This window comes from Equus przewalskii, chromosome 23 (genome assembly GCF_037783145.1).
Source record: "Equus przewalskii isolate Varuska chromosome 23, EquPr2, whole genome shotgun sequence".
NCBI lineage: Eukaryota > Metazoa > Chordata > Mammalia > Perissodactyla > Equidae > Equus > Equus przewalskii.
Window position 1 is genome coordinate 1,268,982 of NC_091853.1, and position 22,496 is coordinate 1,291,477.

General features: G+C 55.6%; 1 protein-coding gene and 2 long non-coding RNA genes across 9 annotated transcripts in view; 2 read left to right on the top strand and 1 right to left on the bottom strand.

The window, feature by feature from the left end:
* LOC139079013 (uncharacterized) overlaps positions 1-10,047 on the top strand; it is a 25,532-nt gene extending 15,485 nt beyond the window's left edge. Inside the window, exons 1-6 of one of the 2 annotated variants that reach the window (XR_011532276.1) lie at positions 2,446-2,643; positions 5,398-5,499; positions 6,680-6,749; positions 7,219-7,369; positions 7,561-7,659; positions 8,234-10,047. This is a non-coding gene — a long non-coding RNA (uncharacterized lncRNA). Of the gene's footprint in view, positions 1-2,445; positions 2,644-5,397; positions 5,500-6,679; positions 6,750-7,218; positions 7,370-7,560; positions 7,660-8,233 lie in introns of those variants that run through there. The other variant, XR_011532277.1, reaches the window with a different exon arrangement.
* SLC26A9 (solute carrier family 26 member 9) overlaps positions 1-22,496 on the bottom strand; it is a 27,941-nt gene that overhangs the window by 3,346 nt on the left and 2,099 nt on the right. For 2 of the 6 annotated variants that reach the window (XR_011532273.1, XM_070591808.1), the window contains exons 2-20: positions 16,904-17,046; positions 14,136-14,275; positions 13,924-14,034; positions 13,099-13,274; positions 11,442-11,606; positions 10,721-10,873; positions 10,319-10,401; positions 9,394-9,541; positions 8,990-9,103; positions 8,713-8,790; positions 8,074-8,169; positions 6,256-6,362; positions 5,388-5,457; positions 4,926-5,018; positions 4,677-4,787; positions 3,749-4,030; positions 2,604-2,658; positions 1,509-1,654; positions 63-131 (exon numbers count right to left, since the gene is read on the bottom strand). Coding sequence is in view for 3 of the 6 variants with exons in the window: in XM_070591808.1 (XP_070447909.1) it covers positions 63-131; positions 1,509-1,654; positions 2,604-2,658; positions 3,749-4,030; positions 4,677-4,787; positions 4,926-5,018; positions 5,388-5,457; positions 6,256-6,362; positions 8,074-8,169; positions 8,713-8,790; positions 8,990-9,103; positions 9,394-9,541; positions 10,319-10,401; positions 10,721-10,873; positions 11,442-11,606; positions 13,099-13,274; positions 13,924-14,034; positions 14,136-14,275; positions 16,904-17,028 (2,322 nt within the window). In the remaining 3 variants the exon portion in view is untranslated. Of the gene's footprint in view, positions 1-62; positions 132-1,508; positions 1,655-2,603; positions 2,659-3,748; positions 4,031-4,676; positions 4,788-4,925; positions 5,019-5,387; positions 5,458-6,255; positions 6,363-8,073; positions 8,170-8,712; positions 8,791-8,989; positions 9,104-9,393; positions 9,542-10,318; positions 10,402-10,720; positions 10,874-11,441; positions 11,607-13,098; positions 13,275-13,923; positions 14,035-14,135; positions 14,276-15,960; positions 16,141-16,903; positions 17,245-22,496 lie in introns of those variants that run through there. The other 4 variants (XR_011532275.1, XM_070591809.1, XR_011532274.1 and 1 more) reach the window with 3 other exon arrangements.
* LOC139079014 (uncharacterized) overlaps positions 17,769-22,496 on the top strand; it is an 18,184-nt gene continuing 13,456 nt past the window's right edge. The window contains exon 1 of the long non-coding RNA XR_011532278.1: positions 17,769-17,883. This is a non-coding gene — a long non-coding RNA (uncharacterized lncRNA). The remainder of the gene's footprint in view (positions 17,884-22,496) is intronic.

Below are 22,496 nucleotides of genomic sequence, written 5' to 3' on the forward strand. Positions count from 1 at the left end.
AACACCCTGGATTTGAGAGGGTCTCCTCCCCGCCCCCCCCCCCCCCCACCGCCTCAGCGTACCTGCTCTAAGTCCCAGTAGCTGGGGCTGTCCTCGGAGCCATCCAAGGAGAGCTCGGGGTCCACTGCAGCCTGGAGGGGAGACAGGTGCAGAATGAGCTCCAGGGCAGAATGACGATGTCTGGCACAAAGGGCAGGCTCCGGGTGGGCACCGTGTTTTCCAACGCATAAGTCCTCCTCTTGCCCCGTCCCTCCCCTCTCCCCGCTCCCCTGCCTCACAGAATGTAGCCCGCCCTTGGGGGCGGTTTAGAAGATGAGGGCTAGCTGCCTGAGCTCAGGGAATCCGGTTCCCTTCTTGGGGAATCTGTTTCCTGTAAAAGTAGGATAATCAAACTCGTTTTGCTGACTTTCTACCTCAGTATGAAAAAGGCGTGTGTGTGTGCAATTTATGTATATGAATATATTCTGTAATATGTAAATATATAATATAAATTCTTTAAAATATATAACTGGTAATAACTGGACATTATTTGTGCAATAACAAATGACGAGGATTCTTCTAGAATCTCCCTGACTTTGCTCTGTGGACAAGGTTCATGGAGCCAGACAGGCCGCTGCGCCTGCACCGTCCCCCTCCGACTGTGGAGGGCGGGCGCCAAGGCCCCGTGTTTTCCCGGGCAGGCTTTCAGCGCTTGGAACACATGGCTTCACCTTCATCCGTCTCTTAAAGCAAAGAGCAAATGGTTGCTCTCAGGCCAGAAAAGCCTTTCTTACGACCTACAGAGGGCGGAGGAGGATTTTATCGAGGGCTGGGGCTCAGAGTCTTGGGAGGCCGAGGGCAGAGGCTGAGCTGGGAGGGGACCCTGGGAGGTAGGGGTGGCTGGGGAGGCCTGGGCAGGGACCCCAACGGGGTGGGCTTTTGCTGACTCCTCAGCTTTCTGGAGTCCTCGACAGTGTTATTTGTAGCTCATTTGCATACCACTTACTGAGCTAGTAAATTAAATGTCAAGGAGCTGAGACAAAACTTGGATCCAGCCTCTTCATCCGTCACCAGCCTGAAATCTCCAAGCTCCGCTAAATTAGAACAGGCAGGCTCACCCGCTGCCCTTCCCCATAGCCTCTTCTAGAAAGAGTGAAGGAGCGGGCAGGGGTGAGCAATGCCAGAGTCCTGGGCACAACCTAATGTGCTTTGAGTGTTTGTGTGATCCAGAAATGAATATTAATAGAGGATTTTCCAATATGCAAAGCACTTTCCAGTGACATAAAAGACATAATTATCAGTTAATCTTAAAGCAAAAATAAAAGAAACACCCTGTGAGGTAGGTTGTATTAGTTTAGGGCGTTAGTTTAGGGTGCCCATTCTGCAGATAAGGAAACTGAGACTCAGAAAAGTTAAATGACGGAATTGGTGTTGGAACTCAAACCTCCTCCTGTGTTCTTTCTAATGCCTCCTGGTCCTGCTATTTCAGTGCCCTGGGGCCTAGGATTCCCCAGGGGCGGGGACCTTACCCCTTGAAAGTCACGTCCTGGGGCCACTTCTCTGGCGTTGGCCTGGGCAAAGAGGACGGCATCATGTATGCTGGGAAAGACGTGGTTGCGCTGTAGACACCCGTCTTCAAAGACGCCTCCGTGGCTGATGTCATTGTACACCTGGGCTGGAAGGAGGAAAGGGTCACCTTCAGAAAGACAACGGCCACTGCGGGTGTGAGCTGGCGTGGGGGAGGACGGTGTGAGTGGAGGAGAGAGAGGCCTGAGGGCCGCGCTCCCGCTGCACCCTAGGGCCTCGGCATTGCCTTGCAATGTCAGTTCGGTCAGCAGAGGGCAGCATGAGCTTGAGGATGCCGCACCTTCAACCCAGGGCAGAAGGAAGCAGTTTGATTCAGGGAGTCGGCACTTTGTGGGGATTTGAGAGGGACAGGCTAAAACGTCCATGAGGAAGCTGCCAATTCTGTCCCCTGAGGGTCTGTCCTCTTGTTTACCCAGACCTTTCCTGTAGTCTCCAGTGGGTGGGAGAGGCCTCACTCCTACCAGATCCTGAGATGATTTCCTGAGGAGTGTCCAGCGAGGGTGAGAGGAGTCTTCCCATTTGAGCTCTGGAGCACATGCACAGCAGCTCGTGGACACTGCAGACTCCCTCCCTGAGCGGGGCCTCCACGGAGACTGGGATGTGCTCAGGCAGCCCTGAAGTCGGGCAGGCCCACCGGGACGGCTCTGACCCCGCGGGAAGTTGGGTGTGTGAGTGTGTGCCCCTCCACATTCTCCTGTGTGTGTGTGTGTACCTGCCGCATGTCCCCTGCACTCTACACCGGGCTACGACATGGAAACCCGCTGCTATGTGGACGTGTCCTCGGGGCTGTGCGTACGTGCCCTTTGGAGACTGCACGTGTACACAGCTGTGTGTCTGTACTTCCCCTGGATAATTACTGAGCCCCCTATGTGGTCACGCAGTCTGGCCCGTCTCTTCTGACTTGTGTCTCAAGCTCTTCTGAGCACGCAGTAGTTTGGGGGGATGTTGGGTGCTCTCATTTCCACCCCCTCTGTCTTCAGCGTCCCACGAGCCTGCCCCCCGCCTCACCCAGGCCCGGAATGTCCTCCTTCTCTTACCGTGAATGTTCGCTAAGAAGACCTGCACGCCGATCTTCCCGTAAGTGGAGCTCAGCTAGACGTGTTGGGGAGAGCGGTGGGGTAGGGAGACAAAAGGAAAGGAATGTTCTGAGTGGGTCTCAAAAGTGACTCACAAAACGCACTTCAGAGGGGAAGCCAAACAAATAAGCAATCCTGAGAGCCCTGGCAGTCAAAGATAAAAATAGCAGCGAAGCACCACTTCTCCCTGGAGTGTTGGCTGAGGTCTCCTATGGAAAGTGGGGCGGAAATGGGCTTTGCCAGAGAGGCGGGCACTTAAAGTCCCCATGGCCCCTTCTGACGGGGCCAGATCTTTTCTTCCAGTAGCTTGGATTCTCAGACTCCACCACTTTCCCAACTTTGTGGCTTTAGGCAGAAGCTGGAGGGGAGGACTGAGGCGGGAGAGGCTAGGGCTTCAGCCCAGGGCCACCTGGACTCCAGGTCCAGGCTGGGGAAGCTGAGCCCCGGCTTGGGGGTGGAGCCTTCTGTGCACATGGCTGAGGGCGATGTCAGCCTGTGTGCTCTCTGTTCCCCTCAGTTTCTCTGGGCTGCCTCTGTCTGAGCCAGCTCTGCTGTTTGCTGAGTCCCTGCCATTGGAGGTGTCCGCCCAAAAGTTATCAGATGCGTACATTTATCGAAGGTGTCCCGTGGGCTGCCTGTATGGTCCGAGAAGGTGGGGCACTGATATCAGTTCTTCTCTGCTCAGTTGGCCAGAGCCAGCTGATCCTAGAGTGTCTGCATTCGTGTGGGAAGGAACAGCAGACCGTGAATCATGGTCAAGCTGGACTTTCCTCAGAGGACCCTGGGGTGGGTTTCCGGTGGCCTGCGAGAGAACTCGAGGTGGCTAGAGAGGGGTGCTAGGCCCAGGTGGAGCAGCGGGGCCTGGAGCCCTGGTCTCCCTCTGCAGCCACTCACTGCCTCAAGCTGCCTGGGCCTGCTCTGCGGAGAGCGTCTTTTCTGGTCACATCTGGGGGAAGGAGGGATCCTTAGGAGCCACTGGCCTCTTTGGCGAGCTTCCTCCCTCAGCTTGTTGAAGTGAATGCTCCAAGGAAAGGGAGCGTGGGAGAGCAGGGGCGTGGGTGAGAGGCTGGCGGTGGGCCTGCGCTCCCTCTGCCCCAGGGCCTCACCTTGGCCAGGGCTTTGATGCCCATCAAGTCCACAAAGCTGACCCCGCTCATGTCAAGGATGAGGGTGTGGAAGGTGACAAAGGGTGGGACACTGGCCAGCATGTCACTGGGTTCAATGGGGATCTCCGCAGCGGCTGGTGGCTCACAGTGGGCAGCCGGGGAGCTGTCAGGGCTGAAGGTGATGTATGACACACTGGCACCATCAGCAGGCGTCTGGTTGTTGTTGGGGTCGGTCGGGGAGGCGTTCTCAAAGTCCTGCTGCAGCTCCTGCAGGGAGACAGTCTGGGGGGCGGGGGGTGGGGCAGTCAGGGATCCACAGCCCGAATCAGGCTTTGCGGGGTTGAAGCAGGGGCGAGCAGCATGCAGGTGGAGAACGACTGAACTTGATCTTGGTGAATACAAGCCCCCAACACCCCCGGGCGAGGCATCTCCCAAAGGCCTTTCTTTAGGCAGGACCTGCGCGCTTGGTCTCCCATGACCCAGGCAAGGTCAGAGTACCCTTCCGAGGGAGGTGTTGAAGCCTCAGCCCACTCTGCTCAGCCAGGAAGCCCCTTTGGAGACAACTGAGCTCCTTTTTGCATTTGTCCTGCCTGCCTGGTTCTCCCCAGAACTCCCACACTGCCTCCACCTTGCTGCTCTGGGTTGGCTGGGTACCCCAGGAAATTCACTGCTGCTCCCCTTCTGGGGTTGTTCCTAAGTCCATGGGCCATATCCTATCTTAGCCAGAAAATGGGGGGGCATGGGAGATCCTTGGTTACCCCAGGAGCTGACAGCCCCTCACTGAAGAAGAAGAATTCCCAGTGGCCACCAGGCAATGGTCACAGAGACTTTAAGTCTTTGCCTCGAAGGGTGCTGGCAGGTGGGACATCGGGGGGTAAAACCAGAGAGGGCAGGGGAGAGGACTGGGCTGTTCCTGGACTCAGCTCACCTTGGTTTTCATGAATAGAGACTTCCTCTGTTGTGTGGGCATCCTTCTCTTCTCCTGCCTCTTGAGGTACTTTTGCTTGGCGAGCAACACTTTCTGGGGGTCCACACCTGTCTGCAGGGAGAGAGCCAGCAGCAATCTTGACCTCCGCCCTCTTGGGAGGCAGCCTGCTCTTGGCTCCCAGCACCCTTTCTTCCATCTTCTGGCCATTCTCTGTCCAGCCACTCTGGTCACCAGAGGACTAGGTCTTACCTTGGCAATGACCTTTTGCCTGAAGATCTCCGAGTTGGCAAAGTAGAGAGGGGAGCAGTAAGTGACAATCCTGACCCCTTTGATTTCCTGGACCTGTAATGGAGAGACTGAGCTCAGGTAGCAGAAGTGTCTTTATTGGCTTTTGTTTTTTTTAAAACCCTCCTCTTCTTGGGGTGGGGGCAGGGCAAAAGAGGAATGTCTTGGGGCTGGCCCCGTGGCCGAGTGGTTAAGTTCGCGCGCTCTGATGCAGGCAGCCCAGTGTTTCGTTGGTTCGAATCCTGGGCGCGGACATGGCACTGCTCATCAGACCACGCTGAGGCAGCGTCCCACATGCCACAACTAAAAGAACCCACAACGAAGAATATACAACTATGTACTGGGGGGCTTTGGGGAGAAAAAGGAAATAATAAAATCTTTAAAAAAAAAAAAAAAAGAGGGAGGTCTTAAGCTTGGATTACCCACCCTGTTGTAGGTCTTGGGATTCACATAAATGTCACTGTCCAGGACCTGGGCCAAAGCGTAGCCATTTCGACTGGATGAAGAAGGAAAAGAAAAACCTAAGAGGATGCTAATAGTGAGTGGGCCTGGGACAATGGTGGGGGTGGGGGCTGGGGCAGAGGCAGGGCAGGAGAGGGGCCCTTCCTCACCCCCGGGCTCGGCTTGCTCTGTTTGTCTTTCTGCACTGCAGATGTGTGCCTGTGGCCTGCGACTGGGCTATAGCTAGAGGGATGACAGGCAGGCCCTTGACATAATTCCCAGATCAGGGCTCAGGGGAGAGAAGACGTAGGGGTACATGTCTTAAGGTGACAAGCTTAAGTGGCCTTGAAGTCACCACTTCCTGGTTCCCAGTTCTCAAGAGGAGAAGACAGGGATTCCCTGACATTCAGCATCCTTCCTGCCCTGGCCCACACCCCTTCCTCTGGCCCCACTGGCCTGATCTCTTTATAGGAAGGGCACAGCATCTGTCCTCTGGCCTGGTGTTCCCCTGGGGTGGAGCCCCATTTGGTCTGGGGTCTGGCAGTACCTTTGGAAGGATGCTGAATCAAATCCACCTGCTCTTCCCCAACTTTCTCTGCCCCCCCGTCCCCAAGTCCCCCAAGCCTATGATGGCTCCCTCTGGGGTTTGAAGAATATGGGAAGTCAGACAGCCCAGCCTGTGCCCACAGTCCTGCCTGGGCTGGGTTCTTCTCAAGCCTGGCAGCACCTCGAGTGCCAGGCCCAGAAGGCGGGAGGGTGTGGAGGGCTGGGTCAGGCCTCAGCATGGGAGCCCTTGGCAGGCTGGTCTGGAGGCCCCACCTGCTGTGCCTTGAGGGGCGGGGTTGTTACTTACAATTGGGTCTGGAAGACCAAGACGAGGACGGAGAAGGCGACACCCACCGCCACACCATACGGCAGGCTCAGGAAGAAGGAGGAGAGGAAGCTCACCACCCAGATACACTGTGAGGAGAGAGAGGTCAAAGCAGGCCTGGGGAGAACACTGCCACTTTCGGGAAGTCTTCCTGGGTTAGTCAAGGCCCTTCCCTGCTAGCACAACCTCAGATCGGCCCTTCTGTTTTCATGGTATTTTTGCACTGTTTTATGTATTTATGTTTGGTTACACTTGCTCACGTCTTCTAGACTGAGTGTGGCTCCCTGACCTTGTTGGGTTTTTAGTAGACAACCCCAGCACACAAGGGGGCAACATGGCGGAATGACAGAGCAGGAGTCTCGGGTGAGTTGGGCCAGGTTCCGAGTTCCCTTCTCCTCCCTATCAGCTATGTGAGCAGGAGTTGCCTGACGCACAGAGGAGGAGCACTCACGCCTGCTTCCTGAAGCAGTAAAGAGGTGAGGAGCCGGAAGGTCCAGGCCCCAGCCCCGCGATGGGCGCCCAGCGGGCGGACAGCAGTTCCCTTTCTCATCTAAGAAGTGTGTAAGCCGGCCTCGGGCTCGACGCTTCCTGGTCTGATGGCTTGGGGCCTGATTGTGCGGGTGGGGGCAGGATTGGATGTAGTTTTGATAGTTTCCCCGTGTAGTCCTTTAGAGCCCCCCACATTCCTCTAAAGGAAGTGTCTGCCCGCATTCCTATAGGGAACTGTGAAGCTCAGATGGAAACCCAAAGCACTGTGTGTTATCAGGGACAGTGGTCATGGGGCGGGGGCGGGAGGGGGGCGTTGTTGGGATGTGGTGAAAGCAGATCCTTGGGGCGGGAGGTGGGTCATCATTGTTCTCCCTGTCCTCATTGCTCACCCAAGAGGGGATGGTGAGGGACCACTCACTTCTCTGGCTTTAAGGATTTCCTTCCTGTGTCGTGCAGGTGAGCTTCCTCCCCCACGAGCCCGAACAGCCCAGAGGTTTGCAGTCTAAGGCTTGGGATTTCCAATCCTCACTCTACTACTTACTACTTCTGTGGCTTTTGGCAAATTACTTAACCTCTCTGAGCCGCGGTTTCATCATCTGGAAAGGAGGTTAGTAAATCCTCTGTCACACGTTCTGGTGGGGCTTACGCAGGGATAAGGCAGTGTCGTCAGACCATGGTAGCTGTGTTACTACTGTGCAGTGGACGAGGCGCTGGGAGTGTCAGTCACAAGAAGCCCTGTCTGCTGATTGCTTTGTGGTTCCACGGTGCTTTCCCACCCTGCTCTCATTTATCCCTCAGAGCCAGTGTGTGACGCGGCCACAACTCCCGCCCCATCACCCACGAGGAAACAGCTCCAGAGAAGTCTGGTGACTTGCTCAAGACCCTGGGCCACTGGCTGTATGTTCTAGTGCTTTTTTTCTAAAACAATTTCTTTTTGCTTTCTATAAATCATAAAAATAATAATAGCTAAGTTTTATTGAACACAAGATACAATTCAGACAATGTGCTCCTTACTTGTATTATCTCATTTCTCCCTCATAAGCATACCTAAGTGGGTAGAGAGTGTAGAGTGCCTGTTTCATAGAGGAGGCAGCTCTGACTCAGAGGTTAAGGTGCTTGCTATTGGCCATGGGGCCAGTGCTGGCCGAGTTAGGATTTGAACAAAGGATGTCTCACTCCAAAACCGGGGTTCTAAACACTTGGTTATGCTAATTAGGGAGCAGCCACCCAGAGGGCTGGCGGAGAGGAGAGCTGGCAGGGTGAGGGACAGGAGGAGGGCAGGGGCACAGCGGGGAGCCGCCCAATACCTACACAGTCCAGCTTGCTCCTCCTCCACAGGTAGTAGGGGTCGGCAAGTTGCTTGAGGGAGTTCTTGAGGTTGACAGCTATCAGGGCTCCTAGCACAGACTGGGGAAGCAGCACATTGTTCCTTGTCACCTGAGATGTCCCCTTCTTCCTGTCCTTCCTACAGACACCTGACCCTGGAGCCTGGCAGGACACAGCTGGATCCCCAGAACACCTCCCAGGGCAGAGCCCCCAAGTCTCTGCATGCAGTCTTAGCCTAGGCACACATGTGCTCGAGCCACGGGCCCACCCTGGCCCCATCTTTGCCCCTCTTCTCTTCCCTCGTCACCAGACGGCCATGCCTGGAGCCCTTCTAGCCATAAACACTGGTTGGGGAATCGGCTCTGAGCTCAGAAGGCTGGAGTTTGAGACCAGCCCTGCACTGGTGAGCTGTATCACCTTGGGCAGATCACTTAGACTCTTTCAGCCTCAGTTTCCCTCACCTATAACATGGGGAGAGTAAAACCTGCATTGTCTGTTTCACAGATTGTAATCAGGACAAAGGGTGACAATGATGGCACTTGGTAATCTGTCAATGCTACACGGCTCTTAGGGATTGTTCTTACTGGAGTCTCGCTGGCCTCTGCTCTCCCACGGGGCTCTTACCTTGGGGAGGGCGTACAGATAGGATCCCAGGACCAGCATGGTGATCATCACCACCAGAGACACACACAGGCTCGCCACCTAGTCAGAGAGAGAGTTGGGAATAGGGAGCAGGGGTGAAATTCTTGCTTTCGATTTATTTCCAATGGCTGCCCTTGGTGGAGCGGGCACGAGGGACAGGGGCAGTTTGGAGAAGCAGCTTACAGGTGCCCGGGCTTCTCTGGGGCAATTGTTCTGCTATCCTCCCGCCCCTCCCCAACTCTCCTGGTACAGAACTCACCTGGGATTTTCCTCCAGCTCCATCTACAGCCAGAGTGACGGAAAGAGCACAGCAAATGACATGGATTTTAAAAAAGGAGCCAAAGAAGTTGCTGCAGCCCAGGGCAATCATCTCCTGTGGGGACAGGGGCAGGACCAGAAGCTGGAGGTTGGGGCAGCAGGGTATGGACCAAACAGAGTTGGCCATGCAAGCTGGACCTTGGGCCTAGGACTTGAAAGTGACCCTATTGCTATAAAGCTCTATGCTCCCAATCAAGCAGAAGTCAGTTCTTGGGGCCAGAGAGCCCTCCCCACTGGCCTGCAGCCTGCCTCACCTCAGCCCAAAGAGCCCCAAGATATCTCTTGCCAGGCCTCTGTGGGCCCTGGCCCATCCTGATCAGCCCTGCTGGGGGTGGCCGGACCTACCTGGTTAGAATCCACGTCATAGCCATGTTTGCTGGCCAGGGTCCTCCCCATAGCCAGGTTGATGACGTAGCCCACAATGGCCAGAGAGAAGGCTGTGCCAATCATATCCTTCCACTGAGAAACCACAGGCGACACGGGAGTGGGGAACCTGCCGAGGAGCCAGAAAGGAGGCAGGGCCCAAGGGTGTGAGGAGACGGAAGGCACTGTGGCCTTCATCAACCCACGGGGACCAGCCAGGCCCCACTGTGGACCAGGTCTTCCCACGAGTTACCCCTTCCAGTCTGAATCCTCAGTTCAACGCTGAGGGTAGCTACCCTTGCTCCTGTCGATGAAGCAGGAAACTGAGGCTTAGAGAATCTGACTCGTCCAAGGTCACAGAGCCAGTCAGTGGTGGGGCCTCATTTGTTGATGCCCAGATCCTGGGCTCTTTGTGCTCAGCAGTCCCCAGCGCCCAGCCCCCCAGTGCTGTGAGCCGAGCCCCCCCAGCGCCCCAACTTGCCTGCTCCGCCTCTGCAGCACCTGCACTGCCCTCGCCCTCCCAAGGCCCAGCGTGGCACAGACTGGGTGCTGAGTGGATTTTGTTGATCCTAACGGCTTCCTTTCCACGTGTATAAAAAGAGCCGATGCCTTATTACAAGGCAAAGAGCCAGAAAAGGGCTGATCAGAGAGGCATTGCTTGAACAGCATCTATCGAATGAGACTTTGGGGAGAGTGGCAGTTAAGACTCACTGTTCATGGAACAGCCAGCACTGGCTGGTTGTGTCGCTCTTCTTCATAATGTGTAACAGTGATAAAGCACATGAGCTCAGCGCCATCGAGTTTAGAATGCACTTTCACAGGCTCGTCTCATGTCAGTCTCTGAGCTCAGGCCTTTGTGGGGAGTGCAGTGGGGGTGGGGCCAGGCTTCCTGGCTACCTGGACTCACCCATGTTGGATCTCTCCCACAATCTGCATGTGATACTTTTTGGGCATCTTATAGCTCCCGGAGATAGCCGTTGCCACCACCACCTGCAAGCCCCAAAGTGGAGAATGAGGATTGGCTCTAAGTTGGGGCCAGGGCAGGGGCCTCTCCCAAGCCTCCCTGTGCTCTGAGGACCCCGAATCCCACTCCTCTGCCTCCCTGAGGGGGAACAACCTGAGGAGCGGGAAGAGTGGGAGCTGCACGCAGGGCACGGAACGGATTCACCCTGACTTCCTGCCCCACCGGCTGCCTGTTGGGGTGGGGAGGGTGGGTGGGGGTTCCCTTGGCCCTGGCTGGAACTGGATTCCTTTTATCACGGCCTCTCCAGCTTGGCCCCCAACACCTCAGTCCTGGCAGGGTCCTCACCACAATCATCTCTGTGGGGATGGGGAAGCGGATCTTGTGCATGTAGCGAGCATTGAGTTCCTTCACCAGCATCAGGAAGGCACCGCTGATGAGGGCGAAGATGAGCGAGGCGATGTTGGTGTCGGGGAGGCCTTTGCAGATGTCAATGAAGGTCTAGGGGAGACAGCACCGTGCTCCTGGGCTCCCACCTCCCCTTCCCATACCACCCCCACCCCTGGGTTTCTGATCCAGTGCGGGGACGTCCTCAGTGCTAACGGAGGCATACAAAAGCAGACTCTAGACCCTGGTCATCAACACCATCCCATCGTCCACCCCCTTTCCCAAAGGGCATGTTAGGAGTCCATGCTGGGATGGGAGTGCAGATTCCCTTTCTCTTTCTCTAGAAAGGATTCAAACTAAAGGAGGAGGGGTGGAGATTAGACATATGGAATGACTTCCCAGGCAGGGAGGGGTTGAGGCCCTGGATTGGGGAACTGATGGAGAGTGTACATGTCCTTTTCTGCAGGGATTCACCACAGAGAACCTCAGCAATCCCTCAAGGTCATGTGTTCGACCCTCCCTTCCAAAGTGGGAACCCCCTGGGAATCCTCTCTGAACAATGGGTCAGCCAGCTCTTGCTTGAGAACGTCTCACAATGAGCAGCTCACAACTTCTTAAAACAGTAAGCTCATGTGTCTGCTCGAGCCCCTCCCCATTTGCAGGGGTGCGTTCCCAGACTCACAAAGACAATGGACCCTGGGCCTGTGTAGGAGGGGACGGTCAGCCCAAAGATGTACTTGAGCACCGAGATCAGGATCTGCAGGCCAGCGGCAGTCATGAAGCCCCGGATGAAGGACTCGGAGAGGTAGATAGCCACAAAGCCGAACTGGACGAAGCCCAGGCCCATCTGTGAGGAGGGGTGGGGGGAGACGAGAAGGGTCAGCAGCTCGCACACCTGCCTGACCCGAACTCAGGGCTGGAGTTCCATGCAGCAGCTCTGCGGAGTGAGCCCCTTGTGACCTTGTCTTGCCCTTTACTGTGCCAGCACACCTTTAGTCCCTTGGGACACGGACCTCTTGTCACCCCACCCCTCTGGCTTCAGTTTCCTCATCTAGAAAATGAACCTGGCCCTCCTCCAGAGTTTCCTCTCTCAGTAGATGACACCACCATCCACCTAGTTGGCCAGCCCAAAACTTGGGAGTCATCCTCCCTCACCTCCCACATCCAATCTATCACCAAGCCCTGTTAACGCTCCTGGCGGAATGTTCCTTAAGTCTACCCCCATATCCACGGCCGCCTCCCAGGTCTCGGCCCTCAGCATTCTTGTCTGCATAGTCTCCCAACAGGTCCCCTGCCTTGATTCCAATCCGTCTCCCACCCATCACCTCTGTAGCCCAAATGATCCTTGTAAACTGCCAGTTGGACCCAAAGCTGCTGCTTAGGGGACAGACCCTAGACATCACTGTCTGGCCCCTGCCAACCTTTCTAGCCTCTTTTCTGGCCTGCCCCTTGAAGGCCCTCTGCCCTCCAGCCACACCAAACTCCTTGCCTTGTCATTCCCTGGTCAGTTCACACTCTCTCAGGCTCAGTGCTTTGGGGTGCCATTCCCTCTGCCTGGCCTGTCCTTCCGTGCCGTGTTCATTTGGCTACTGGTCAACTTCCACTCATCCTTGGAGACTCAGGTCAAAGGTCACCTCCCCTCCTGGAGGAGAGGCCTGCCCTGACTCTCTCTTTGATGTCCCCACAGCTGTTTGTACACAGTTGTCTTATGCTGCTTATCTCTGTGCCTACAAATTTATCTGTTGACGTGGCTGCTTCCTCTGCTGGGCTGGGAGCTCCTTGAGAACTGGGCCTCTTTCTTACTTATCTTTTATCCCCAGGGCCTAGCTCAGTTCCTGGCACAGTGAAACAACCAAAAAATATTAACTGAATGAGTGAATGGATGAAAGGTGCCCTCTGAGGTTGCTTCCTGCTCCTGCCTCTGTCATGCCGTGTTCCCTTCATAACTCCTAGCAGAGTCCTTTGCATGTGGTGGAGAAGCAGTTTATGTCACAGGTGATGCTGTGGCGTGGAGCAGAGAAAGCTGGGGGGAACCAGGGGTCTTAGAGAAACCGGAAAACTGTGCTGGCAGAGAGGTGGGCACTGGAAAGGGCAGTGGAGAGAGGCCATGAGTCTGACGGTGGTTGACTCAGGGCAGTTTTATTAGGTGCAGATGCTGGTCTCATGGGCCTGCTGGAGGCAGAGGAGGAGATGCTCTGACTTTTCAAGGCCATTTGTGGCCCCAGGAATGGGGAAGAGGGAGGAGGTAGAGCCCTAAATCAACTTTAACGTCAAAACTGGGGCTTTGAGGCAGGGGTGGGGCGGGCTGATTCCCTCCTGAGCTGGGGCTGTCCCCTCACCTGGATGATGGCAGTCAGGCAGGCTAGCGTTGCTGACACGTGCAGCCTCTCGGCCTCCATGGCCGCTGTGTCCACGTAGCTCTCATTGGTGGCATTGTCGAAGACCCGGAATTTCGACTCTGGGGCCAGCTGCAGACAGACGTTACCCACCAGGATGCTGATAACGGCAAAGGTACCTGTAGTGCCCACCCAGCCGGCAGAAGTCAGAAGTTTGGACCACACCCACGAAAACCAGAAAGGGGCCCAGGGATGCTCCCGACCCCCAGGGGGATGGAGCCCCATGCCTCCAGGGCTCCTCTCCAGCATAACCACCACTCACATCTCACCACGAGCTACACTTTTCAAGGGGCTTTCACCTCAACTCTTATTTCATTGGACACGTAAGGAAATGAGCTTGGAAATGCAAGCAGAGCCTGACCCAGAAACAGGCCTTGTGGCCAGGCCGTTTTCTCCATCTCGCTCTGCACCAGAGAGCTCAAAAAGTCCCTCCAGTGGCCTGCAGGGTCCAGCCTGGGAGTTAGATGATGATTTCTCCCATCTGTTTAGCACTTTGTGGCATATGGTATACCTTGTTCTGCCAAGTCTTCCGCACAGTCCAGGGAGGGAGACTGGACAGGTAATGCTAACTGAGTGTGCGGAAGCTAAGTGGTTTCTCCAAGGTCACAGAGGACCTGGGACTGACACTCACAGTGACAGTCTTTCCAGGGTTGAACACCAGTACCAACTAGAGGGGACTCAGATGGAAAATCACCCGAACGCCCTTTGCCACCCCACCCGTCCTCGTGGTCCAGGTCATCCCGCTTGCTGAGAGGGGAGAGGCCTCACCTGGCACCATCTGGTGTATGCCCCCCAGGAAGAAGTAGGTCAGGAGCGGGAAGAAAGAGGAGTAGAGGCCGTTGACTGCAGGGAGGTTGGCCAGCAGAGCAAACGCCATGCCTGCAGGGGACAGAGGCTGGAGGCTCGCGGCACGGCTGGGCTATGGGGGCTACGGGTGGGCGGGAGGGAGAGGAATAGGCCTGGCCGAGGGGACCCCTCACCTTGGGGGACCTGGATGCATCCACCGCTGAGGCCGCCAAGCAGGTCGGGGACCAGGCAGTCTTTGATCTTGTACTTGGGAAGCCAGGAGAGCACGGGGAGCAGCCCAAACACCGCAGCTTTGACTTTAGCTGGGGAACATCTGGAGGGAAGAGTGTAGGTTTCCAGTCAGCACTGCATGGCCAGACACGCAGAGTCAGTGAGGGATTACAGTGCCCTGTTCCCGGTCATCCACTCATTCATTCACTCATTCCTTCAAACTCCAGCGAGCACACGCACGGTGCGGTGTGTGGGGATCCTGAGGAGAAGACACGGGGACTTTCTCCTGGGTGTCATCAACACACCCAGGGTATCAGCTGGAGGTCTGGGAAGTCTACAAGGCTTGGGTTAAAGTCATGGACTTTTGCGGCAGCCTAGCCTTCCAAGAGGTCAAGTCTGGTCCCCACGCCAGATGGCCTTTCTCATCTGACTGAACACAGGCCCGGGCTCCCTGTTTTGGCTCCGACAGCATTCCGCACACCCTGTGTTGTAGTTACGTGTTTTTCATCTCTCTCTCTCTCTAGACAGCAGACCCACCATGGTGAGAAGTCTGGCTCTCTTACTCGTCTTTGTCTACCTTGCGCATTACACTGGGGTGCTTAGTAAATATTTGTTGAATAAATGAATGAGTGAGAGGATGGGCTGGTATTGAAACTCGGCCCAAGTAGGAGCTGCTGCCATCTTTCTCCACTGTCCCTGAGGGTGCACCTCTGCTGACCCACCCTGTTACGTGCGGTGATTTCAGGGCCTGACCTCTTTCCCCTGTTAGTTCATCCGCCGGGGAGGGAAGCCTGGGGAGCTGTTCGTTGGTCAATGCAGGGTGGGGAGAGTTGATCCCTGCCCTGTTTGTTGAACATCTTGAGGTCCTTTCAGAGGGACTCGGGAGCGGTAGGAACAAGGGCCTACTCACTCAGGGTGACAGCTGGCAAATTGATGACTGGAAGGGGTGGGAGGCTTTTCTTTTCCCAGTTGAGGGAACTCAGATACTCAGGGCCCATCCGGTGACTCACTGGCCTGCTCTGATTAGGCCTCCTTTCCTGCCCAGCACCAATTCTTCCTCTTTGCCGTTGCTCAACAATAGCAACACTGGGTCCCCTGGATGTCACCCAAGACCGAAATCAACACAGATGATGCTTTGTCCCCTGTGAAGTCTGGGCAGATTTTCTCTCCCCACCGACATTCCGTGGAACGGCATCACCATCAACATCTGACTCCCTGGTCTCCTTTGGGGCAGGTGGGTACCTCTCCAATGCCTGAGATGGTGGACGGCAAGTGGGACTGGTGGTAAATAGCTTAAAGCATCTCTAAAACCTTTTCCTAAGAGAGAAACTAGCCCTGCAGGAACTCTCTCAGGTTTGTCGCTGGCAGGGAAAACGGGAACCATGAATAGCGAGCTGGCTAGGGGAAGAAAAACAACCCAGTGGAGGGCTCGTCCATGCCCAGCCTTGCTTCAAGCCTGCCACATGTTGAGCAAAGCAATCTGAAGCCTAAGAGAAGAGCTGGAAACAGAAGCTGTACTGAGGCTCCAGAGGCTAAGAGGGAAGTGGACAGAGGGATTAGCTTTCTAGACATTCATTCACTCATTAAACAAATATTTATTGGCGCACCTTTTGGGTGCCACGTACCGTTCAAGGCTCTCGTGCCAGCCTCACGGGAATTGTTAGTTCCCTGCATCTCTTTATAGTTTTCGTCATCCTAATCTTTTGGGACAACAGCAGATACCCTCATCTCTTCAGCACAGAAAAAACCCAAACTTAAACTCTGGGCATCAAGGCTGGCGGAACCCACCTGTCCGAGGATACAGCTGTGGGGACAGTGCCTGAACACTGGGCACCAAGGCCTTGGCAGAGATGGAGCCTCCCAGGTGAAGTAGGGTTGGGCCGGAGCTTTTAGTGAAGACTCAAGTGGGTGATTCCCCTGGCCTGAACCAGTTCCACCTGCATCTCCACTTCAGCCATTGCCAGTGACCTGGATCCAGGTAACTGAATCAGCTGTTTCCCCAGGGGAGTGAGGAAGAGCAAGCCAGCTCACAGTGAGGCCTGAGCAAGGTCTGCCAAAAGTCTGGGAAGGGGGAAGGTGGCACTGGTGGCCTCGGGCTCCGGAGTATGGGTATGGATCACCTTGAGGAGCCCCTCCTTAGAGGTGAGATTTCACTACCCACCAGCACAGTTCCAGGGATCTAAGAGTGGAAAGAGTCTAGGGGCTGGTAGGATCACATCCTGGTAGGTACCCCTTAGGGGAGCCCATGAATTTAGGGGCCGCCTTTGGGCATTCTCTGGGCCAGGAGAAGGAAGGAGCATCCAGGAGGGAAAGAGGACAAAGGGCATGGGGTGGTGGTGGCTTCAGATTTTTCTTGATAAGGAGGGGAGAGGACATTGAAGTAGGGTCTCTGATGCTCCCCGCCCCCCACGCACAGCATGTCCACCTCCAGCTCCCTTGAGAACTCAAGAGAGACTTGAGTGGACTGAGAGTGTGGGGAGGCCTCATTGGGGGCTGGGATGCCCTACACTCTTCTGAAGCTGCGCTGGTCCTTGCTCCTACTCCTCACCCCCCATGGGGGTCTCAATACAGACAAGGTTGTAGGATCTTAAATTCAGGGTTCCAAACCTCCCCTCCCCAGGGCTTCCCCAAGGCCCGTCTTAGGGGTACTGGTGCAGGAACTGTGCCCTGCTGCTGGGAGGCTTTTGCTGGAGAGCAGAGGAAGAGGGGTCTGGGCTCTGGGCCACTTTACCTGAAGGTGTTGAGAAGTTTCTCTCCCACTGGGTATGTCCGGTCCTTCTTTTCAAACTCGTCATCGAAGAGGGTGAGAGAGTATGCGGCTCTGTCTACCACGTAGCGAGGCCTGGGCTGGCTCATGTCTGGGGCATTTACGAGCTTTGGGAGAAGCAGAGTAGGGATGATGAGGGGCATCCCTCCCCTGTGCCAGCTTGGGCCTTCTCTTGCTAGTCCTCGCTGCAGCAGAGTTTTATTCTGGTCTTCTCCGCCCCCAGCCAGCAAGGTGCCTCCCTTCCCTCTTCCAAGTCTTTCCGTCAGACTCACTTCTTTTGGTGGCCTTCCTTCTCAGGCACAGATGATGCACACACTTGCCCTGGCTGTTTTGCTTGGTGCCCGGCAGATGGCTGGCACTCCACACCTGTGACATCACTGCCACCCCCACCGGACACCAGACAAAAAGGAGGTGGGAGCACAAGGGCAGGAGTCACAGCTGGGCTTCATCCCCTGCCCGACCCCCCAGTCCTGGTGCCGCTAAGCCCCTCTTCCTCCTCAGGCCTCAGTTTCCCTGGCAGAAAGGCTCATGCCCTTCAGCTTGGAAGAAATAGAGAAAACAGCCTGCCCAGAGGCAGGGGGATGGCTGAGGTGACCTCAGGAGGACCCTTCTTGAAGGAGATGCTTAGGACTTCACCAACAGTTTTCCCGGAGTGTGGGGGGAGACAATGGCGTGTTTGGGGAAATCAGGATGGTCTGGCAGCTGGCTCTCCCACGCCTTCCTGTGCCTAACCTTTCCCCCACCCTTGTGTATGGTGTTTCTCTCCTCCCTGCTTTTTGCGCAACCTTGCTGACGTTCTGGGAGCTGAGCAGGGCAGAGCTAAGTGCTAGGGCCCTTGAGGCCCAGAGGAGCTCCCTGTGGGAGCCTGCCCTCTCCCTCCTCCGATACCGGTCCCCCTCCTGCAGCCTGGAGGGCCTCAGAGGAAGATGGGGGAGAGGACAGAGGTGAGGCAGTCTCAGAGGGAGGATGTACATTTGCGGGGTGGGGAGGGTGGGGTGGCTGTGGCCAGTTTGGCAAAATGGGGTGGAAAGTGAGACACCGCACAGGGGGCTAGGAATGCCCCTCACTTCATAGGGGAGAACCTGGGTGCATGGGGGTTATCAGAGGGGAGCAGGCTGGTTGATACTTTTCGTGGGAAAGAAAATGGGCGAAGAAAAATAAAATCTTAAAAAAAAAAAAGGGGGCCGGCCCCGTGGCCGAGTGATTAAGTTCACACACTCCGATTTGGTGGCCCAGGGGTTTGCCGGTTTGAATCCTGGGCACCGACATGGCACCGCTCATCAGGCCATGCTGAGGTGGTGTCCCACACGCCACAACTAGAAGGACTCACAACTAAAAATGCACAGCTATGTACCGGGGGGCTTTGGGGAGAAAAAGGAAAAATAAAATCTTAAAAAAAAAAAAGAAAAGAAAAAGAAAATGGGGGGAGAGATGAAAAGTGCGTTGGCTGAGGGCCAGAAACCTGGGTTCTAGTCCTGGCTTTGCGGTGAGGTGGAAGGGGCGGCGCTCCCTCTCTGGGCTGCAGGCTCCTTGTCAGCAAAAGGGGGTAACATGTCCATCTCGTGGGGTTTTGAGGATCGAATGAATAAAGGGACAAGAAAGGGTTATGTAAGATGTAAAAAAGGAGGCAAATGGGAGTTGTGATTATTCATAAAATTGTGCCCAAGCTGACATAAGCTAGGTTGGTGCATTCCATTCTTTCGGTCCCAGGAGCCATGGTCCAGGAGGACCTATAAGCAAGAGTTGGATGGCCAGCCAAACCTCACGGATGATACCCAATTGGAAGGGAAGTGGCAGATGAACCTGCCTGCCCAGGGTGAAGCACCTGTACCTGGCCCCTTGCCTGGTGCTTAGTATGTGCTCGATATATGTTTGTTGAGTGAATCAATAAATGGTGTTTTGGAGAAGACATGGGCAAAAATGAGTAAGAACAATGGCATATGAGACATTTCAGTGGGAGAAGTAAGAGGCAGAGTGGCGTAAGGAAGACACCACACGTTTTAGAGCCAGAAGGACCTGGGTTTCAGAGATTCAGTTTCTTCATCTGTAAATGGGAGTAATGACAGTCCCCGGTGGTTGCTATGAGGATTAGATGAGATCACGAGTGTGAAGTGGCTGGCCTTCCAAGGACACCCAGTCCACGGTTACAGCGATGATTACTGTTATTAAGATGGGAGGGTGCATCCTTCCTCTTAGGAGAGACTATTCGGAGGCTTCCAGCCCTTCACCCTCCAGTGAGGCTGGGTGGCCTCACTCTCCTTCCCCTCCCCACCCTCCCCGGGGCTGAAGGGGTCTGGCTTTCCAGGTGGTTTGCCTGGCTGGCCCTTTGGGAGCAATGAGGGCGAGTGTGACCCTCTGGAGGGACCCATAGCTCCAGCCCAGCTTCAGAGACAGACTCGTCGTTTGGGGAGTCTATGCTGGGCCACTGAAGAGACCACTTGCAAAGGAATAGCCGAAATTTTCAAGGGGGCTGAACCAGAGAGGAGAGTCCTTTGGAAAAGGGATGATGGGAGATCTTGCCTCCAAGCCAGCCAGCAGGAAGTGATCCCTGAAGCCCCTCCCCTGGCTGCTGTCAAAGGCTTAAGTTCTGGTGGTGTGTTTGTGGGGAGGGGGATGTTAACATCTGATCCTGCTAAGCCCTGCCAACGCGGCTCCCTGCCAGCCCGTTCTCTGCATTTCCTCAGTGGCACGTTTCTTCCTGTCACCCACACTTGTCCCTGCCCTTTCTCTCCCCACAGCCTCCACATTCAGTTGTTCATCAAATCCCATTGCTTTTTCCTTCCCGTGTCTCTCCTGTCCCCCACTCCCTCAGGTCTTATCTCGCACCTGGGCTATTGCCTTAGCCGTCTAACTCACTTCCCCAGCCCACACCCCCTGCTCAGAAACCTTCAGCTTCCTCGTTTCCAGGAGGATCAAGCCCAAACTCCTTACTTTGTCATATTTGTCCTTTTACCACCTGGCTCTGTTTTGGTGGACTCGGTAGGTTTCTCAGCTGGGTTCCCCTGCACCGTCCAGCACCCCCAAACAAGCTTGGCTCAGTTTAACATCCGGGGCTTTCTGCCGGAGACTCCCGGAAAGTCTGCACTCTCCTCCGTACCTGAATGCCCTGACTCATTCTGCCTTTCTGACCTGGCCATCCTTAAGACCTGCTTCTGTTCCTCCTCCGCCCTCTCCTCCTTCCTCCTGCCTTCCTCTCCCTTCTCTTCTGTGAAGCGTTTCTTGGCCACCCAGGCCCGGGGATCTCTGTGTCCTCAGATCTCCTTTACTTGGACCTCTCCACCTGTATGCCAGTGTTGGCTTTGCCCACTCCTGCCTGTCACTTCCAGGGAGGGGAGGGAGGAAAGGAGGCGATGGTGCCGGAGAGCGCAGGTGGATGACTCAGGACGGTTTCTGCCCCTGTGGGCTGGCTTCCTACTGACAGGGACGAGCTGCTTGGGGAGTTCCCGCTTACACAGGTTAACAGAGGGGAAAAGCTCCCTTGCTTTACTGGAAGGCAAGTCTGTCCCTTTCCCCACCTGCTCTACCCATTGCGTTCCAGAAATAGGGTGTTGAACCTGGGGTTTTTCCCAACCCAGAGTTTGTGCTATGTACAAAAAAACGAGAACCCAGCAGTCAGCTGGACTCAGGAAGTTTTCCGCAGAAGGGAACCTGGACTAGGCTGGTCCAGTCCTTTCGCTTTGTGGATGAAGAAACTGAGTCTTAGAGAGAGGCTGGTATGGGAATCTGAACCAGGCCTTCAACTTCAGCTCAAGTGCTCCTGTTGAAAGGGTCCCAGACCTTCCAAGGATGACCCTGGTCCTGCTCTCTGGGGATTGTCCTCTGAGTGGCATCCAGAGTGCCCTTTTTGGACCACTCTGGCGACCTTCCACCCCAGCTGATGAGACAGGACTTCTGGGTTCTGCTTCTCGTCTTGAGGGCTCTCTGTGGGTTCTGACTCCTCTCCTGGCCTCAGCTTTCCCAGGACAATGAGAGGCATACAAATCTGCAGCCACAGGAGCTGCGGCCCCCCCTCAGGTGAGGAGGTGCCCTGGTCACATTTCCTAATTCCAAGCAAAGGGGTTGAGGTGGGGTGGGACTTAGGAGGGGAGGTTACTTCATCCTAGCCAGTCCTTCAGGCCAGGAGGAAAGCGGGGTGGGGAGGGGGACAGGGTGAACCAGTGTGGGGAGGAGGCCCTGCCTCTCCTAGATGGGCTCCCGGGGTTCTGAGAGTGAAGAGGCCCCCAGGGACCCTCAGAGAGAGTTCCTACAATGCCACGTTAGGGGTAGAAGATGAAAGAGGCAGCCAGAAAGGAAGAGGTGTAGGGAACCTGACGACTTGATCCTTGGTTAAACACACACACACACACACACACGCACACACACACGCACGCACACACACACGCACGCACACACACGCACACACACACGCACACACATGCCATCCTGAGGAGTGATGTCAGCGTCGCTGAAAGAAGTCGAGTGCTCTGTTCCCGTGGGTGTGTGTCCCCACCCTGCCTCCCTCAGTGTCAGCCCCTCCACCGCCTCCCATCCCCCACGGCATTGGGATAAATAGCAGGTGCCGTGTGACAATACTGAGGAACAAAAGGGTGCCCCTGCTCCTCCCCTACTGTGAAGGACAGGAGGGGCAGGTCCTGAATTGCTGGAAAGACCTAGGGGGGTGCTGTGGGGCTTAAGAGAAGTAGGGGCGAGAGGGGAAGAGCAGAGGGTCGCAGAAGAGGGGTATGGACAGTTCCCAAGGCTGGGCAGGGGAATGGGGTCACATCTGGGGCAAGGGGTCTCCAGGGGTCTTGCAGAGCTAAGGAGCTGGCAGCGGAGGAGGGGGGTTGGGGGAGTGGACAAAGGGGAAATGGACTCTGTAGGGGGGGCACAGGCCAGAGCAGATCAGATCCCCTCCTGGGCTTCTCCAGGACCCCTCATCAGAATCTTAATTCCCCCACAGTGAGCTCACACAAAAGACAGCCCCCTGGAATCTCGTCTCAGTCGTGTTTCTGACCAGGTCTGTCTGCACCGTCAGAAGACTGTGGGCAGAGATGGGCTTGGGCCTCATGCCCAGGTCACTCCACAGAAGGCCCGGCCGCAGTCAGCGTGCAGCAGATCCTACCTGTGTTACTGCTACTTTTACTACAGTTACGCTGGTGGATTCTTCCTTGCTCTGCAAACTCAGGCCGGTCACTCTGCCTTCCTTTTCCTATTTGCCCCTGTACACATCCCCCAACCCTGCCACACACTCTTGTCCTCCAAAATTTCCTGGGACTGGTGAGAGGAAAAGAAGAAAATCTTTCTTGATGAGGGCAGGACATCTGGCGGGCAAGGGAGGCAGGGAGCCCGCTTGTGGGGTTTCGGTCAGGTCTGGAGGTGATCCTGTCATTGTGGCCCAGGCTGACTTCCTCCTCAGCCCTGCTTGGTGTGTGTATGTGGTGGGGGGGGGGTTTCTCTGACTTGCGCATGTGCCAGGTACGGAGCGCCCTGGCTTGGCCAACCCACCCTGGCTTCTTATCACCGGTCCCTGCCTGGAGATCGCTGTGTTCCGGGGAAAGGAAAGGTCACTTTGAGTCTC